The 12,886-nt window shown below is 57.0% G+C and overlaps 1 protein-coding gene across 1 annotated transcript in view; it reads right to left on the reverse strand.

Annotated features, from left to right (window-relative positions):
- Positions 1–12,886, reverse strand: part of LOC121272206 (disks large homolog 4-like) — a 447,756-nt gene that overhangs the window by 9,166 nt on the left and 425,704 nt on the right. The window contains exons 8-11 of the mRNA XM_041178732.1: positions 8,411–8,555; positions 6,819–6,957; positions 3,604–3,760; positions 1,332–1,434 (exon numbers count right to left, since the gene is read on the reverse strand). Of these exons, the coding sequence (XP_041034666.1) occupies positions 1,332–1,434; positions 3,604–3,760; positions 6,819–6,957; positions 8,411–8,555 (544 nt within the window). The remainder of the gene's footprint in view (positions 1–1,331; positions 1,435–3,603; positions 3,761–6,818; positions 6,958–8,410; positions 8,556–12,886) is intronic.

Genomic DNA, 12,886 nt, shown 5'->3' on the forward strand with positions numbered 1-12,886 from the left:
TGACAGTGCAGCACTCCCTCAGTACTGACCCTCTGACAGTGCAGCACTCCCTCAGTACTGACCCTCTGACAGTGCAGCACTCCCTCAGTACTGACCCTCCCATAGTACAGCACTCCCTCAGTACTGACACTATGACAGTGCGGCACTCCCTCAGTACTGACACTATGACAGTGCGGCACTCCCTCAGTACTGACCCTCTGACAGTGCGGCACTCCCTCAGTACTGACCCTCTGACAGTGCAGCACTCCCTCAGTACTGACCCTCCCACAGTACAGCACTCCCTCAGTACTAACCTTCTGACAGTGCGGCACTCCCTCAGTACTGACCCTCCGACAGTGCAGCACTCCCTCAGTACTGACCCTCCCACAGTACAGCACTCCCTCAGTACTGACCCTCTGACAGTGCAGCACTCCCTCAGTACTGACCCTCCCACAGTACAGCACTCCCTCAGTACTGACCCTCTGACAGTGCGGCACTCCCTCAGTACTGACCCCCTGACAGTGCAGCACTCCCTCAGTACTGACCCTCTGACAGTGCAGCACTCCCTCAGTACTGACCCTCTGACAGTGCAGCACTCCCTCAGTACTGACTCTATGACAGTGCGGCACTCCCTCAGTACTGACCCTCTGACAGTGCGGCACTCCCTCAGTACTGACCCTCTGACAGTGCGGCACTCCCTCAGTACTGACCCTCTGACAGTGCAGCACTCCCTCAGTACTGACCCTCCCACAGTACAGCACTCCCTCAGTACTAACCTTCTGACAGTGCGGCACTCCCTCAGTACTGACCCTCTGACAGTGTGACACTCCCTCAGTACTGACCCTCCGACAGTGCAGCGCTCCCTCAGTACTGACCCTCCGACAGTGCAGCGCTCCCTCAGTACTGACCCTCCCACAGTACAGCACTCCATCAGTACTGACCCTCTGACAGTGCGGCACTCCCTCAGTACTGACCCTCTGACAGTGCAGCACTCCCTCAGTACTGACCCTCCCACAGTACAGCACTCCCTCAGTACTAACCTTCTGACAGTGCGGCACTCCCTCAGTACTGACCCTCTGACAGTGTGACACTCCCTCAGTACTGACCCTCCGACAGTGCAGCGCTCCCTCAGTACTGACCCTCCGACAGTGCAGCGCTCCCTCAGTACTGACCCTCCCACAGTACAGCAATCCCTCAGTACTAACCCTCCGAGAGTGCGGCACTCCCTCAGTACTGACCCTCCAACAGAAGCCCAGTCTCTCCTTGCGTGTCGAATTGATAGAACCTCAGGCGGTTTCAGAGCCCACACGTGAGTACAAATGAAACTTGTTTCTCGTGCCTCAAGCACTTACCTTCAGGTTTATACTGAGCAATAATGGTGACTGTTTGTCCAGCATTCTTCAGGGCAGCAGCTGCCTGCTCATGTGTAGCATTCCGTAAATCCACTCCATTTACCTGAGCAGGTACAGGAAATAAACAGTGCTCAGGCGTGTGGGAATACCCCTCCTAATCTTTTCACCCCTTTAACAATCAGAGGATCCGGAGGAGGCCATTCAGCTCCTCAAGTCTGCTCCATCATTCAGTTTAATCAGAATTGATCTGTATTTTAACCCCATCTACCCATCTTAGTCCCCTAACCTTTAATCCCCTTACCCAACAAAAATTCTATCAAGCTCAGTTTTGGAAATTCCCAGTCGATCCCCAGGCTGAACAGCTTTTTGGTGGGGTTTGTGGGGAGAGAGTTCCAGATTCCCGCTCCCCTCTGTGAGATGCTTCCTGACATCTCCCCTGAACGGCCGGGATCCAGTTTGAAGGTTCTGTCCCCGTGTTCTGGACTCCCATGGGCAGACTCCCCTGACTCCTCTCTATTGACCCTATCGAATCCGTCAATCATCTTAGACCACCCCTTAGATCTATCCAATTTGCAAACCTGTTGTGCTTATCCCACTCTCTGAACTGGAAGGTGGTTAATGGACTCTCCTGATGTGTGACTTGGAGCCCACATTAGAGCAGGTTCCTTTCACATTTCAGGCTGAGACTGCCCAGGTAATGGGAATCTCTGACTGAGAGCACCACAAGTGAATGGAACACCATCCCCTCAACTCCAGGCCATGGGAAAGGGTCAAGACAGAGTGCAGCGAAGGCTCTCTCTCAGTCAGCTGCTACCCATGATTCTCAATGAAAATAAACTATTGTGAGTGAAAGTGGGAGATGTGTCAAACTTTTTCATGCAAAGTTACAGGTGAAGCCAAGAAGCTGTGGGGTAGCATGTCATTCTGTCAGGGTGATTCAATTCAAACATGGCTCCATCTTTTATCTCAATGTGAGGATTCAAACATTTCTTTACAGACGGTGTTGCTTTAGAATCACAGAAGAATCCAGTGCAGGAGGCCTTTCATCTCTTTGATTCTGTGTTCTCCAATTCATCCCACCCCCCCCCACTCTCCTCCTTACCCCAATAGCTCTGCAAATTTTTCCCCTTTAAGTGTTCATCCAATTCCCTGTTGAAAGTTCCTATTGAACCTGCTTCCACCGCCCTTTCAGGCAGCGCCTTCCAGATCACAACAACTCGCTGTGTAAAAAAAACCTTCTCCTCCTCTCCCCCTCTGGTCCTTTTCCCGATTCCCTTCAATCTGTGTCCCTCTGGTTACCGACTCTCCTGCCACTGGAAACAGTTTCTCCTGATTTCCTCTATCCAAAGCCCCTCATGATTTTGAACGTCTCCATTCAATCTCCCCCTTAACCTTCTCTGCTCTGAGGAGAACAATCCCAGCTTCTCCAGTCTCTCCACATGAACTGAACTCCCTCAGCCCTGGGAACATTCTAGCAAATCTCCCTCCGCACCCTCCCCAAGGCCTCGACATCCTTCCCAAAGTGCGGAGCCCGGGAATTGGAGCCAATCCTCCAGCTGAGGCTGGAAGAGGGTTTCATAAAGGGTTTGCATAATTTCCTTACTTTTGAATTCTATGCCCAGGATCCAATTTGTCTTTTTTAAACATCATTCTCAACTTAACACAGTAAATAACAGGGATGGAGGGAGAGGAGCCAAAGGCCAAAATCATTTGGCCAAAAAGTCTGGTGATTAACCCTTGAATTCAGCGCTGCCACTTAGAGCAGCTTCATCCCTCTGTTATCACTGTCCCACCTCCCTGCCCCCTTCCCAGCCTCCAACTGTGCTCCAACTCGCCCAGGCTGAATCACCTTCAACATTCACCCCACCCCAATCACAGTGTGTGTACCATCTACAAGATGCACTGCAGGAACTCACCAAGGCTCCTTCGACAGCACCTTCCAAACCCACGACCTCTACCATCTAGAAGGACAAGGGCAGCAGACACATGGGGAACACCATCACCTGGAAGTTCCCCTCCAAGTCACTCACCATCCTGACTTGGAAATATATCGGCCGTTCCTTCACTGTTGCTGGCTCAAAATCCTGGAACTCCCTCCCTAACAGCACTGTGGGTGTACCTACACCAGATGGACTGCAGCGGCTCAAGAAGGCAGCTCACCACCACCTTCTCAAGGGGCAATTAGGGATGGGCAATAAATGCTGGTCCCCAGCGATACCCGATGAATGAATGGAAATAAAGGTTATGTTAGCACAGTGCGATTCCAACCTACCGAGAGTATTTGATCTCCTTTCCTGAGCTCTCCACTCAGATCTGCTGGGCCACCAGCCAAGATGAAGGAGATGAAAATTCCTTCTCCGTCCTCACCGCCCACAATGTTAAATCCTAGTCCTGTCGATCCCCGATGTATGATCACTCTCCGTGGCTCCCTGTGCAAAAGAATTCAAGGACGGTCACTTGGCACAGCGGACACAGTGTCTGAGGGCGCATTTTAATACTCAAGAAGACAGGGGGTCAGCCAGAATAATGAAACCATTCAGCCAAACTGGTCCTCGTCAGTGTTTCTGATCTCACCGTGTGGGGGAATCACAGACACAGACCCGCGTCCCGTCACCGTGTGGGGGAATCATTGACACAGACCCGCGTCCCGTCACTGTTTGGGGGAATCACAGACACAGACCCGTGTCCCGTCACCGTGTGGGGGAATCACAGACCCGCGTCCCGTCACCATGTGGGGCAATCACAGACACAGACACGCGTCCCGTCACCGTGTGGGGGAATCACAGACACAGACCCGTGTCCCGTCACCCTGTGGGGCAATCACAGACACAGACCCGCTTCCCGTCACCGTGTGGGGGAATCACAGACCCGCGTCCCATCACCGTGTGTGTGAATCACAGACACAGACCCGCGTCCCGTCACTGTGTGGGGGAATCACAGACACAGACCCGCGTCCCGTCACTGTGTGGGGGAATCACAGACACAGACCCGCGTCCCGTCACCATGTGGGGGAATCACAGACACAGACCCGTCACCGTGTGGGGGAATCACAGACACAGACCAGCGTTCCGTCACCGTGTGGGGGAATCACAGACCCGCGTCCTGTCACCGTGTGGGGGAATCACAGACACAGACCCGTCACCATGTGGGGGAATCACAGACACAGACCCGCGTCCCGTCACCGTGTGGGGGAATCACAGACACAGACCCATCGCCATGTGGGGGAATCACAGACACAGACCCACGTCCCATCACCGTGTGGGGGAATCACAGACACAGACCCGCGTCCCGTCACCGTGTGGGGGAATCACAGACACAGACCCGCGTCCCGTCACTGTGTGGGGGAATCACAGATCCGCGTCCCGTCACCGTGTGGGGGAATCACAGACACAGACCCGTCACCATGTGAGGGAATCACAGACACAGACCCGCGTCCCGTCACCGTGTGGGGGAATCACAGACACAGACCCACGTCCCGTCACCGTGTGGGGGAATCACAGACACAGACCCGCGTCCTGTCACCGTGTGGGGGAATCACACAGACCCACGTCCCGTCACCGTGTGGGGGAATCACAGACACAGACCCGCGTCCCGTCACCGTGTGGGGGAATCACAGACACAGACCCGCGTCCCGTCACCGTGTGGGGGAATCACAGACACAGACCCGTGTCCCGTCACCGTGTGGGGGAATCACAGACACAGACCCGCGTCCCGTCACCGTGTGGGGGAATCACAGACACAGACCCGCGTCCCGTCACCGTGTGGGGGAATCACAGACACAGACCCGCGTCCCGTCACTGTGTGGGGGAATCACAGACACAGACCCGCGTCCCGTCACCGTGTGGGGGAATCACAGACTCAGACCCGCGTCCTGTCACCGTGTGGGGGAATCACAGACACACGTCCTGTCACCGTGTGGGGGAATCACAGACACAGACCCACGTCCCGTCACCGTGTGGGGGAATCACAGACACAGACCCACGTCCCGTCACCGTGTGGGGGAATCACAGACACAGACCCGTCACCGTGTGAGGGAATCACAGACACAGACACGCGTCCCGTCACCGTGTGGGGGAATCACAGACACAGACCCGCGTCCAGTCACCATGTGGGGGAATCACAGACACAGACCCACGTCCCGTCACCGTGTGGGGGAATCACAGACACAGACCCGCGTCCCGTCACCGTGTGGGGGAATCACAGACACAGACCCGCGTCCCGTCACCGTGTGGGGGAATCACAGACACAGACCCGCGTCCTGTCACCGTGTGGGGGAATCACAGACACAGACCCGCGTCCCGTCACCGTGTGGGGGAATCACAGACACAGACCCGTGTCCCGTCACCGTGTGGGGGAATCACAGACACAGACCCGCGTCCCGTCACTGTGTGGGGGAATCACAGACACAGACCCGCGTCCCGTCACTGTGTGGGGGAGTCACCGACACAGACCCGCGTCCCATCACCGTGTGGGGGAATCACAGACACAGACCCGCGTCCTGTCACCGTGTGGGGGAATAACAGACACACGTCCTGTCACCGTGTGGGGGAATCACAGACACAGACCTGTGTCCCGTCACCGTGTGGGGGAATCACAGACACAGACCCGCGTCCCGTCACCGTGTGGGGGAATCACAGACACAGACCCGCGTCCCGTCACCGTGTGGGGGAATCACAGACCCGCGTTCTGTCACCTTGTGGGGGAATCACAGACACATGTCCTGTCACCGTGTGGGGGAATCACAGACACAGACCCGCGTCCCGTCACCGTGTGGGGGAATCACAGACTCAGACCCGCGTCCTGTCACCGTGTGGGGGAATCACAGACACAGACCCGCGTCCCGTCACCGTGTGGGGGAATCACAGACACAGACCTGTGTCCCGTCACCGTGTGGGGGAATCACAGACACAGACCCGCGTCCCGTCACCGTGTGGGGGAATCACAGACCCGCGTCCCGTCACCGTGTGGGGGAATCACAGACACAGACCCGCGTCCCGTCACCGTGTGGGGGAATCACAGACACAGACCCGCGTCCTGTCACCGTGTGGGGGAATCACAGACACAGACCCACGTCCCGTCACCGTGTGGGGGAATCACAGACCCGCGTTCTGTCACCTTGTGGGGGAATCACAGACACATGTCCTGTCACCGTGTGGGGGAATCACAGACACAGACCCGCGTCCTGTCACCGTGTGGGGGAATCACAGACACAGACCCACGTCCCGTCACCGTGTGGGGGAATCACAGACACAGACCCGCGTCCCGTCACCGTGTGGGGGAATCACAGACACAGACCCGTGTCCTGTCACCGTGTGGGGGAATCACAGACACAGACCCGCGTCCCGTCACCGTGTGGGGGAATCACAGACACAGGCTCCACCAGGACAGTGACTAAGAACAGGCATTAAATAGTAAGTATGGGGCAAAGCACACAGTGAGATCAAAGGCAGTCGAGAGAAAATGTAACACAGCTGGAAATCCACTCACCTGGGAATGTCGTCCTCTCCCATCAAGCCTTTTGGAATAGGTGAGTATCTGCGTGGAGAGGTAGGAGTGAGAGTCTGTGTGTAATCTGTCGCCAGGTAATTCGAATGGCCCATCTCACTGTCCAGGTGCTGTGAGTAAGCTGAATGAAGAGAAGGCTGTTAACAAGGGTTAGCAGCTCCCAAAACAAGCGGAGGCAGCAGTTGTTCTGAACATTAATGGCTTCCGTCACACTATTGAAGCTTTAAATCTGATGTTCTCACAGAAATATTTCGACACATTACCTTGGTTCATTGCATTGGGGTGACTCAGCAACAAAGCTCTGAAGCATCACTGCAAACTGGGATAAAATACGGAGCAACTCAGAACAGGAACAGGGGGAGGCCATTCAGCCCCTTGTACCTGTTCTGCCCTTCAGGTAGATCAAGGCAGATCTGTGTCTTAACACCTTCCAACCACCTTGGTTGTGTAACAAAATTCTATCAATCTCAGTTTTGAAATTTCTAATTAATCCCCAGATCAACGCCTTTTAGTGTGGGTGGGGGAGAGGGGAGGGGAGGGGAGTTCCTGCTTCCCACTCCCCTTTGTGTCAGGAAGTGCTTCTGGACATCCCCCCGAACGGCCAGGCTCCACTTTGAAGGTTCTGCCCCCATTTTATGGAGGACCCTTCCCATCAGAGCAAATAGTTTCTCGCTATCCTTTAAACATCTCAAACCCACCGAGCAGATCAGCCCTTAATCTTCTACACTCAAGGGAATACAAGCACAGTCACTATGACCAGTCCTCGTAATTTAACCATTTTAGTCCCAGGACAGGTACAGAACGGGGTTAGATACAGAGTAAAGCTCCCTCTACACAGTCCCCATCAAACACTCCCAGGACAGGTACAGCACGGGGTTAGATACAGAGTAAATCTCCCTCTACACTGTCCCCATCAAACACTCGCAGGACAGGTACAGCATGGGGTTAGATACAGAGTAAAGCTCCCTCTACACAGTCCCCATCAAACACTCCCAGGACAGGTACAGCACGGGGTTAGATACAGAGTAAATCTCCCTCTGCACTGTCCCCATCAAACATTCCCAGGACAGGTACAGCACGGGGTTAGATACAGAGTAAATCTCCCTCTGCACTGTCCCCATCAAACACTCCCAGGACTGGTACAGCACGGGGTTAGATACAGAGTAAATCTCACTCTACACTGTCCCCATCAAACACTCGCAGGACAGGTACAGCATGGGGTTAGATACAGAGTAAAGCTCCCTCTACACAGTCCCCATCAAACACTCCCAGGACAGGTACAGCACGGGGTTAGATACAGAGTAAATCTCCCTCTACACTGTCCCCATCAAACACTCCCAGGACAGGTACAGCCCGGGGTTAGATACAGAGTAAGGCTCCCCCTACACTGTCCCCATCAAACACTCCCAGGACAGGTACACCAATGGGGCAGCTTTCCCATTCCATTTGAATGTGAGTGTCTGGACTCTGGCTGAGACTGCAGGAGTGTCTTAGGGAAAGGGAGGGTGAGACCAGGGGTGGACGGCAGGTGGGGGATGAGGAGGAAAGGCTTTTCTGACCCCCCCCTCGCTTACAGGTGGTGATGTCTGGCGGTGCGTAGGTATCATTGATATAGAGGCTGGTGGGTTTGGCGATCTTGAGGTACACAACGTCCGATGTGTTCTTCAAAGCAGCCACTGCATCTTCATGCATCACATCCTCCAGACCAACATTATTCACCTGAAGAAGAGATACAGAGAGGTGACAGACTGGTGAAGGAATTCCTTGACGATGTGTGGGGGATCTATCTGTAATGTTAAAGATGGTGTTGCCCGCATCTGTCCAACTCCTCATCGTGAGCTGCTTTCAACATTTAACATTGAAACTCTCTGTGCAAACATGTCGAATATAAATCCTATGTAGTCAGTTATTTCAGGCAAATAGGGGGCACTTTACAACGGCAAAATGTTTCACAGAAGGATAATCAAACTGAAATTGACCCCGAGACTAATGAAGAGATATTAGGGACCGGCAACCGATAACTTGGTCAAAGAGGGGGGCTTTAAGGAGCCTCTTAGAGGAGGAGAGAGAGAGAGAGAGAGGCAGAGAGGTTTAGGGAGGGAATTCCAGAGCTCAGGACAGCTGAAGGCCCGACCGCCAACGGCGGAGCGATGGGATCCGGGGGATGGTCAAGAGGCCGGAACTGGAACCTTGCGAGATCTCGGAGGGTTGTGGGCCTCGAGACATTACAGAATCACAGGCCAGGGCAAGGCAGCGGAGGGGCTTTGAAAACAAGGTTGAGAATTTTAAAACTGTTGCTGGGCCGGGAGTCGATACAGGTGTGTCAGCGGGCACCGCAGGCGATGGGTGAATCAGAATCGGTGCGAGTTAGGACACGGGTAGCAGAGCTTAGGAAGAGCTGAAGTTTACAGAGGGTGCAAGGTGAGAGGTCGGTCAGGAATGCGTTGAAGTGGTCAAGGTGAGAGGTCGGTCAGGAATGCGTTAAGTGGTCAAGGTGAGAGGTCGGTCAGGAATGCGTTGAAGTGGTCAAGGTGAGAGGTCGGTCAGGAATGCGTTAAGTGGTCAAGCTGAGATGTAGCAAAGATACGGATGAGGTTTCAGCAAAAGGGCAGAATCAGACCATGTTACACATGTGTGAATAGGCTCAGTGATAGCGTAATTATGTGGACACATGGAGATCTCAGCTACTAAGTCAAGGTTACAAACAGTCTGGTTCCACCCCAGACTTTTGGCAGGTCCAGGAACAGAGTGGACAGCGAGGGAACGGAATGGGTGGTGAGGGAATGAAGTGGGTGGCGAGGGAATGGAGTGGGCAGAGAGGGAATGGAGTGGGTGGCGAGGGAATGGAGTGGGCAGAGAGGGAATGGAGTGGGTGGCGAGGGAATGGAGTGGGCGGAGAGGGAATGGAGTGGGTGGCGAGGGAATGGAGTGGGCGGAGAGGGAATGGAGTGGGCAGAGAGGGAATGGAGTGGGTGGAGAGGGAATGGAGTGGGCAGAGAGGGAATGGAGTGGGTGGCGAGGGAATGGAATGGGCGGAGAGGGAATGGAGTGGGTGGCGAGGGAATGGAGTGGGTGGAGAGGGAATGGAGTGGGCGGAGAGGGAGAGGAGCGAGTGGCAAGGGAATTGAGTGGGCGGAGAGGGAACGGAGTGGGTGGAGAGGGAATGGAGTGGGCGGAGAGGGAATGGAGTGGGTGGAGAGGGAATGGAGAGGGTGGAGAGGGAGTGGAGCGAGTGGCAAGGGAATTGAGTGGGCGGAGAGGGAATGGAGTGGGTGGAGAGGGAAAGGAGTGGGTGGAGAGGGAGTGGAGTGGGCAGAGAGGGAGTGGAGTGGACGGAGAGGGAACTGAGTGTGCGGAGAGGAAGTGGAGTGGGCGGAGAGGGAGTGGAGTGGGCGGAGAGGGAGTGGAGTGGGTGGAGAGGGAGCGGAGTGGGAGACGAGGGAGTGGAGTTGGTGGCGAGGGAATGGAGTGGGCGCTGAGGGAGTGGAGTGGGAGGTGAGGGAGTGGAGTGGGTGGAGAGGGAGTGGAGTGGGTGGAGAGGGAGCGGAATGGGAGACGAGGGAGTGGAGTTGGTGGCGAGGGAATGGAGTGGGCGCTGAGGGAATGGAGTTGGTGGCGAGGGAGTGGAGTGGGCGGAGAGGGAGTGGAGTGAGTGGCGAGGGAATGGAGTGGGCAGAGAGGGAGTGGAGTGGGTGGAGAGGGAAAGGAGTGGGTGGAGAGGGAGTGGAGTGGGCAGAGAGGGAGTGGAGTGGACGGAGAGGGAACTGAGTGTGCGGAGAGGAAGTGGAGTGGGCAGAGAGGGAATGGAGTGGGCAGAGAGGGAATGGAGTGGGTGGCGAGGGAATTGAGTGGGCGGAGAGGGAATGGAGTGGGTGGAGAGGGAATTGAGTGGGCGGAGAGGGAATGAAGTGGGTGGAGAGGGAATGGAGTGGGTGGAGAGGGAGTGGAGCGAGTGGCAAGGGAACTGAGTGGGCGGAGAGGGAACGGAGTGGGTGGAGAGGGAGTGGAGTGGGCGGAGAGGGAATGGAGTGGGTGGAGAGGGAATGGAGAGGGTGGAGAGGGAGTGGAGCGAGTGGCAAGGGAATTGAGTGGGCGGAGAGGGAGTGGAGTGGGTGGCGAGGGAACAGAGGGAGCGGTGAGGGAGTGGAGTGGGTGGCGAGGGAACAGAGGGAGCGGCGAGGGAATGGAGTGGGTGGCGAGAGAACAGAGGGAGCGGCGAGGGCATGGAGTGGGTGGCGAGGGAACAGAGGGAGCGGCGAGGGAATGGAGTGGGTGGAGAGGGAATGGAGTGGGTGGAGAGGGAAAGGAGTGGGTGGAGAGGGAGTGGAGTGGGCAGAGAGGGAGTGGAGTGGACGGAGAGGGAACTGAGTGTGCGGAGAGGAAGTGGAGTGGGCGGAGAGGGAGTGGAGTGGGCGGAGAGGGAGTGGAGTGGGTGGAGAGGGAGCGGAGTGGGAGACGAGGGAGTGGAGTTGGTGGCGAGGGAATGGAGTGGGCGCTGAGGGAGTGGAGTGGGAGGTGAGGGAGTGGAGTGGGTGGAGAGGGAGTGGAGTGGGTGGAGAGGGAGCGGAATGGGAGACGAGGGAGTGGAGTTGGTGGCGAGGGACTGGAGTGGGCGCTGAGGGACTGGAGTTGGTGGCGAGGGAGTGGAGTGGGCGGAGAGGGAGTGGAGTGAGTGGCGAGGGAATGGAGTGGGCAGAGAGGGAGTGGAGTGGGTGGAGAGGGAAAGGAGTGGGTGGAGAGGGAGTGGAGTGGGCAGAGAGGGAGTGGAGTGGACGGAGAGGGAACTGAGTGTGCGGAGAGGAAGTGGAGTGGGCAGAGAGGGAATGGAGTGGGCAGAGAGGGAATGGAGTGGGTGGCGAGGGAATTGAGTGGGCGGAGAGGGAATGGAGTGGGTGGAGAGGGAATTGAGTGGGCGGAGAGGGAGTGGAGCGAGTGGCAAGGGAATTGAGTGGGCGGAGAGGGAGTGGAGTGGGTGGCGAGGGAACAGAGGGAGCGGTGAGGGAGTGGAGTGGGTGGCGAGGGAACAGAGGGAGCGGCGAGGGAATGGAGTGGGTGGCGAGAGAACAGAGGGAGCGGCGAGGGCATGGAGTGGGTGGCGAGGGAACAGAGGGAGCGGCGAGGGAATGGAGTGGGTGGAGAGGGAATGGAGTGGGTGGAGAGGGAATGGAGTGGGAGGTGAGGGAGTGGAGTGGGTGGCGAGGGAACAGAGGGAGCGGCGAGGGAGTGGAGTGGGCAGAGAGGGAGTGGAGTGGGTGGAGAGGGAGTAGAGTGGGCGGAGAGGGAGTGGAGTGGGTGGAGAGGGAGTGGAGTGGGCGGAGAGGGAGTGGAGTGGGCGGAGAGGGAGTGGAGAGAATGTTGAGGGAACGGAGTGGGCGGAGAGGGAACTGAGTGGGCGGAGAGGGGACTGAATGGGTGGAGAGGGAGTGGAGGGAATGTTGAGGGAACTGAGTGGGCGGAGAGGGAACTGAGTGGGCGGAGAGGGGACTGAGTGGGTGGAGAGGGAGTGGAGTGGGCGGAGAGGGAGTGGAGTGGGCGGAGAGGGAGTGGAGTGGGTGGAGAGGGGACTGAGTGGGCGGAGAGGGGACTGAGTGGGCGGAGAGGGGACTGAGTGGGCGGAGAGGGAGTGGAGTGGGCGGAGAGGGAGTGGAGTGGGCGGAGAGGGAGTGGAGTGGGTGGAGAGGGAGTGGAGTGGGCGGAGAGGGGACTGAGTGGGCGGAGAGGGGACTGAGTGGGCGGAGAGGGAGTGGAGTGGGCGGAGAGGGAGTGGAGTGGGCGGAGAGGGAGTGGAGTGGGCGGAGAGGGAGTGGAGTGGGTGGAGAGGGAGCGGAGTGGGTGGAGAGGGAGCGGAGTGGGCGGAGAGGGAGTGGAGTAGGCGGAGAGGGAGTGGAGTGGGCGGAGAGGGAGTGGAGTAGGCGGAGAGGGAGTGGAGTGGGCGGAGAGGGAGTGGAGTGGGCGGAGAGGGAGTGGAGTGGGCGGAGAGGGAGTGGAGTGGGAGGAGAGGGAGTGGAGTGGGCGGTGAGGGAGTGGAGTGGGTGGAGAGGGGACTGAGT

The sequence above is a fragment of the Carcharodon carcharias genome, chromosome 33, assembly GCF_017639515.1.
Source record: "Carcharodon carcharias isolate sCarCar2 chromosome 33, sCarCar2.pri, whole genome shotgun sequence".
NCBI lineage: Eukaryota > Metazoa > Chordata > Chondrichthyes > Lamniformes > Lamnidae > Carcharodon > Carcharodon carcharias.